The 6,613-nt window shown below is 31.2% G+C and overlaps 1 protein-coding gene across 1 annotated transcript; it reads right to left on the bottom strand.

Annotated features, from left to right (window-relative positions):
• Positions 1 to 2,860: 2,860 nt before the first annotated feature.
• LOC133780331 (DUF21 domain-containing protein At2g14520) lies at positions 2,861 to 6,233 on the bottom strand. Its single transcript, XM_062220138.1, has 12 exons — positions 5,995 to 6,233; positions 5,839 to 5,915; positions 5,678 to 5,761; positions 5,460 to 5,573; positions 4,876 to 4,962; positions 4,654 to 4,793; positions 4,489 to 4,576; positions 4,341 to 4,414; positions 4,054 to 4,238; positions 3,735 to 3,961; positions 3,582 to 3,628; positions 2,861 to 3,485 (listed from the first exon to the last, which is right to left on the bottom strand). The coding sequence occupies exons 1-12, from the start codon at positions 6,173 to 6,175 to the stop codon at positions 3,260 to 3,262; spliced, it is 1,530 nt and encodes a 509-aa protein (XP_062076122.1). The 5' UTR covers positions 6,176 to 6,233; the 3' UTR covers positions 2,861 to 3,259.
• Between the last annotated feature and the right edge of the window lie 380 nt (positions 6,234 to 6,613).

Genomic DNA, 6,613 nt, shown 5'->3' with positions numbered 1-6,613 from the left:
GGAAAATTATTTAAAGTATTCTAAAAATTTTAGAAATATTTTTGTATCTTTAAAATAAGATTCTAAGGCTCTCTGTATTTTTAAATTTTAATTTGTATCATTTATGTAATTTCCATGGTTTATTTGGATTATTCTATATTTTAATTATGAAAAATATTAATACTACTGTTTTGAACCCTAGGTAGTATTTTTTTGTGTTACTGTAAGGTGTAGAAATCGGTATGTACAGTTATATTTTATTTTCAATTGTTTATGTATTTTTCTTGAATTAATTTGTTTTGTATTAAATTAATTAAGAAAAATAGTTATTCTATCCCGAAAAATTCTAAAATAATTTTATAAGTTTATTTTGGATTTTTGAACAGTTCTGTATGCTTAGTTTGAATTTTAGGGTAGTTGTATATTTATTTTGGATTATTTGGGTTTTATTTGGGAAATTGAGGGAAAATAATTTATAAATGTTAAAAATTATTTTGCTGGTCTTATATGAGCCTTTGCTGATTATTTAGGGTTTTAGAAAATTAGTTGTTAAATTTTGTTGTCATGTGATAATCTTAAGAAAATTATTGAGTATTTTATGTAATTATGATATTAAAGGGCATTTTGGTAATTTTCTACGTAAAAAGTATTTATATGAATTCATATTTTAAGTTAAAAACATCATTGTTTGTACATGTGACATTATGGTTCGAACATTTGTGAAAAATGATTTTAATTTACGTGTCATGCACATTAAAATAGCAAAGTTAAATTATTTCGATAATTAGGGTTTTGAAATAAAACTCTAACGCTTATTTTTTTTTTACTTTATTCTAAATTTTCGTTGTGTAATTGGACGTGTAGGAACTAGCGATCGTCGAGGTAACACAGCAAGTGGTTCGGGGCAATTCAGCAGACAACGCATTGCTTAAGGTAAGAAGAGTGGACATCTGCGCATAGGGTGTACGTTATGCGTACAACCTTGTTTTCTTATTTTTTAATTAGGTAATTATATTTGTGACTTGAATTGTTGCATTAGATTGACTAGCATGAGAATAGTGTTAGGGATTTTAGTAAGTAGATATGCTTAGAAGATAGAGTAGGCGTGCTACCAAATTCTAGTTGCATGTGTGAGTATGGCATTTGCAGGAGTTATCTTGGGTGTGTATAACTCAGGATAATAGAATGTCACCACGGGACTTTCGAGTGTGAGTGCAGCGCAGGCAGGGCAACGATGTCTCGAGGGAACGGCCGAGTGTGAGTACAACGCAGGCTAGACTAGGTGCCACCGTGGGAATGTTGAGTGTGAGAACAGCGCAAGCAGGGTAGGTTACATTTCATGTCCGATCAACATGACTTGTTAGTATTTATGTGTGTGAGTATAACACACATTATGTTAGTGTGATATTATGTTTATATATCACACGATGATTATTATGTTTATGATGTCTATTTATGTTTAGTTGAAAGTTTATGTTTTCTGGTTTGGGGAATTATATCCGACATAGCTCTTCTTACTGGACGTTAGCTCACGGGTACTCTGTGTGCAGGTAAAAGCAAAGAAAATCAGTGAGTGGTGCGGGCTTGAGGCATGGACGGAACATGTTAGAGGCTAGGCACAGTTATTTTATGTTTTATTTTGAAATAAATGTCATGTTTTTACTTTTCGGACTTGAACGATTATTTTCTCTATGTTGTTATTATTGAACTTAGCATCCAACATTTTTTGTAAATAATGAAATCCCGCATTCTGTTTAAATTTTAAATAAATGTTTTCTTTTAGTGTCTTAAAGTATTTATTTGTTTATTATTTTAAACAGACTCCCTAAGTAATATTTCAGAAAATCAGGGTGTTACATTTATTACATATGAAGAGTGTTTATATTGACTTTAATGATCAAAATTATTCAATCGATGTCAATCCCACCTTGAAGTAGTTATTCATGGCAATCTTGGCTAATTATCTGGAATTTTAAACATAATCAACAATCAAATTTCCAACTACTATAAAAATATGTCATCACCATGATTTCACTATGCACTTAGCATACAAATTAACCAATATTGTACTATTGACAAGGAGTATATTTGTAAAAAAAAATATAATCACAAAAGTACTACAACTAATTAATGTTAAACATTAAGCCATTTAATTAATCATAATCTCAAATACATTAGCAAAAATAATTAATACTAAACATTCAACAATTTAATTAAGATGATGGTCAAATACATTGGCAAAAGTATTGGTACCAATCATTTACCATCTATTTAAAAAAAAAGTTAATTGTTATTATTCTCAAATACATTTGTAAAATTAATTAATGTTAAACATTATGCCATTTATAATTTTTTTAAAATAAACATCTAATTGTTCTTATTGTCATATATATATTGGCAAAATTAATTAATGTTAAACATTCTACCATCCACCTTTAAAAAAAACATCTAATTCATTTTTTTAAATAAAATATCTAATTAATCTTATTGTCAAATGCATTGAGGAAATTAATAAATGTTAAACATTCTATCATTTGTAATTTTGTTTTGTTACCGTAACATCTAATTAATGTTATTGTCAAATACAATGGCAAAAGTAATTAATACTAACATTTTACCATTTATAAGTTTTTTTTAAAAAAAAAAAATAGAATACAAATTCATATGACCTATTTTACCATATAATAAATTCTTAAACTCAATTAACAGTAATTCAATTAACCGAAATAAAAATTAAAAAACTTAAATACAAAATTCATTTACCAAATTATCATAATACACATCAGTTTTATTACGTTTTTTTCATTTCATATTACATAATAAATTATTTTAACTATTTAGTTGCAGCCAAATATTTACGTAGCTACTTTCATAAATATATCTAAACTTTATACTATATTAACAATACAACTCTTACATCTACACACTTTTGGACGTTAAGTTACATTTATACCCTTATTTTTTTCAATAATATCCACCAACTTTTTTTCATCCGGTTGCACTAACATGATATAGCAAGTCAATCTTATATCCCAAAATTCTATTAAATTGACTCATGATCAAATATGTGGGTTCCACAGTGAAGGACTAAAGAATTGGCAATGGCAATATATATATATATATATATATGATGATGATGATGATGATGATGAAACCTGTCATGTCAAGCCAAAGTTTTGGTATGAGAAAGGAAGATTAACATGACAAAAGATAGATAAATTCAGTAACTCGGTGAGTAACCAAACTTGGAGTTTTGACATACTCGATATGAGGATGATGGTTAGCTATAAAGAGAACCACCCTCAGATTGGGCTGGAGAATTTGGTGTGGACTTTCCAGAAGCATATAAAAGAGTTGATCTTATTAGAGGTGGTTTAGTATATGGTGCAATAGGAGTGTATGAAGAGAGTGGAGAATGATCAGGAGTCCTCCAATGAAGGTGAGAACTACATCTTTTTGGAGATCTTGATGATGATCTTCTTAAAGGCCTCAGGTTGATTTTGATTCTGTAATAACACAACACATAAATTCATGTCAAAGATGCCTCAAAAAAATCAGAATATTATTACATTAGCTTGTGAAAAAACAGAATAGTCACTCACTTGTTGTGCACATCAACATATTGGTCAGTTTCATCCAATATGTCTTCCTACAAAAAACAGAGCCACAAAACATAAAAGGGTCAGCCAAACATGGACTTTATCACACACACGTATAATAAAGAAGAAAAAAAATGAATGTGAAGTCTACACAACTTGCAGCAGTTCCTCCATGACATCTTCCATTGTTATGATCCCAATAACCTCTTCATTGAAGTCGATTTGAAGAGGTTCTTGAGCTCCACAACATATATCTCCATCTTCTTTCTCTTGCTCCATGGAAAAATTTGAGGGTGGAGTATAATATTGTGTGTCAAATGAATAAGAAGGTGATGTCTCACTGGAGATAGTCAAATGTTCCTTATAAAATATAGAACTGTGAGCTGCAACAACCATGTAGCCAAAATGTTAAAGCAAATTTGACTACACTGGGCTTAAGTTTCAGCTATATAAGTGAATAATCTTGCAGTGTTACCTTGTGTTGCTCCTGTAGTTAAATTTAAATTTAGTTTAGTATTTATATTTATTAAACTAGGCTTGTCAACAGAACTATCTTTACGATCATGTTTAATATCGCTACTCCTCACAACTGCAGCCATGTGACTGTGACCCTTCTGGAATTGGTTCAATATATCATATAGAGGCCAATTGTCATAAACCCTGTGACAGACAGATAATAATATATTGAGGGTTATGAAAAATTTCTAGGCATAATGTATTCTAAAAAAATAAAATAAGAACAAGCAATTAGTAGTCAGATACCTGGGAATTCTTCTGAGAGTCATGTGCTTGATTGGAGTTTCATCTTCAGGGTTGCAGAAAAACAAATTCTTGACCTACTTAAGAGACAAGTATATTATAGATGAAAGATACTAACTTAGTCATATGTGTTAAAGCACGAGTTTCTTACCAAAATGAGGCCAATTATATTTGTCTTGCTTCCAGAGTAGACAGGTATGCGGCTGTGACCTTTGCTTGCTATAAAACCCATTGTTTGCCTAAGGGTAGAAAGAGTACTGCGATTGTGATAAAAGGTGAAAAAGAAGTAAAACTAGTTGTAGAGTTAGAGACATACATGTCAAGTTTGGAGTTTATATCAAGGGAAAAAGTTTCAGATATGGGGGTCATTGCATCTTTGGCAGTCTTCTGAGTTAAATCAAGAGCTCCATTTATAATCATGGTTTCGTGATGTGACAATTCTCCACCTTTCCCTGCCTAAACGTGAAAAAAAAAACTAAGTATACATTCAGCCAAATTATAGTAAACTATAGGTCTCTGAAATGCAGAAGATGCCAACCTCATTTGCATGCAAATCTACCAATGTTTTTAGCTCGGCACGTCTCAATAGTACAGAATGCCGTTCCCCTAGGAGCCAATCAAGCAGCTGCAAAAGGAAAAGTTTCAAATATATGGAGGGAAGAAAAGTACTATTCCTTAATTGATGCTATGAAATAAGGACACTTTAATAGCACAAAACATGTACAACTAGACATGAACATAGAGATCTTTAGTCGAAGATCTTGTTTCTTAGGCAATAAACATTATTAAACCAGATTCTTGCTTCTGCTGAAAATTTCAACTTTGAAAGTGTTGCAGAATTCACTTTAAATACAGATAGAAACTTTAAATACTGAGAGAAATGAAAGAGAGTGTTTCTATGAAGACTTTGAAACAGATATTAACAGTGAATATAAGTTATATCTGAGACCCCCTTTACTGGTTTATCTAAAGAAAGTTTGTGTAGATAAGTGATGAAACTTTTGAACTCATAGAAAGAGAAGTTATGGTCATCTTGGACAGTCTACTAGTCCTGAACATAGCCAATACAAAAGCAAAATCTAAGAAGACATTATCAAAATAATTGAAACATGGATCATTCACCTTGCTGATTGGTTTTGTTATAGGAAAGAAGATAAAGAGAAGCAGCCGAACCAAGCTAGACATCTTTGCACCAATACTAAGTCCATAACGAGAGCACACAGCTTGAGGAATTACCTACAAATAAAATAATTAAAAAGAAACAAATGAGCTTTTAATGAGAATAATTCAACCTTAAAGTCTTACCATAAGAATATTAAATTGTTCTCTTTAACACAAACCTCTGTAAACGCAACAACGAGGATGACTGACATAATAATAGCAGCCCAAGATGGAAGGATTGAGTCCAGGAAAATTGGAAGTGCCTTGAATAAAAAGAAAAGTACTTAGAATCAAATCACTTCAGAGTGTAGTATTTGAAAATCTATGAGTGGCTTCCTACCTCCATTGCCAGTGATTTGCTTATAAGAAGAGTACATAGAAGTAGGTGTTCATTCTTAATAAGAGGCAGAATCTTTGCTGCATTAAGAAAAAAAAAATTAAAAAGAAAAAAAAAAGAAACTGAATCAACTATAGCTGGAAGAAAATGATGGTTAACCTGCATTTTTCTGGTCATGAAACTGACCAGACTTAATAAGGACCTCAAGATCAACTTGGCTGAAGGACAAGAGTCCTAGAGCAAGGCCTGAAGTAATGCCTGCAAATAACACAAGGACAAAACTTGTGGCTAAAAACACCCAAAAATCCAGTTCACAACATGGGATATCATCGTTTATCATGTTGATATTGGACTAGAAAGTATTTTGGTACAAAAACAGATTAAAGGTGATCATAAACTACGAGAGGAAAGGGGCTATAAATTATGAATATTAGAATGACAAATATGATTTTAAATACACATACAATCCTCTGCCGAACAGCTGATTGATTCCTCTAAGAAAATAAATTAATGCAAGAGAAACTTTTTAAGAGGAGAACAAATGGAACAAAATCAAAATGCCACGCCAGTAAAAGTAGAATTGATAGCGAGAGGTTGATTTTAGTCTTAAATGACACTAAAAAAGGTTTTTGAGTGCGTGTTACAAGTTACAACCTGCCGCAGATAGCTTCTGCTATGCACAAAACAAAAATGTTCAACTGGTGCTGTGAATATCTGTTATCAACTTATTCTCTCAGTTTTAATATGAAAATAAACGTTGCTAATAAGAAAATGTTTC

Source organism: Humulus lupulus, chromosome 5 (assembly GCF_963169125.1).
Source record: "Humulus lupulus chromosome 5, drHumLupu1.1, whole genome shotgun sequence".
NCBI classification, from domain to species: Eukaryota; Viridiplantae; Streptophyta; class Magnoliopsida; order Rosales; family Cannabaceae; genus Humulus; species Humulus lupulus.
Note: the sequence above shows the minus strand (reverse complement) of the source record. Positions and strands in the feature narration are given on the sequence as shown.

Excerpts from the sequence above, each read along its gene's own strand:
- LOC133780331 (XM_062220138.1), bottom strand. The coding sequence starts at position 6,175 with ATGATAAACGATGATATCCCATGTTGTGAACTGGATTTTTGGGTGTTT. Across the intron at positions 4,239-4,340 it reads ACTCTCAGAAGAATTCCCAG|GGTTTATGACAATTGGCCTC; the intron begins GTATCTGACTAC and ends TGTCTGTCACAG. Across the intron at positions 3,486-3,581 it reads TATGTTGATGTGCACAACAA|AATCAAAATCAACCTGAGGC; the intron begins GTGAGTGACTAT and ends GTGTTATTACAG.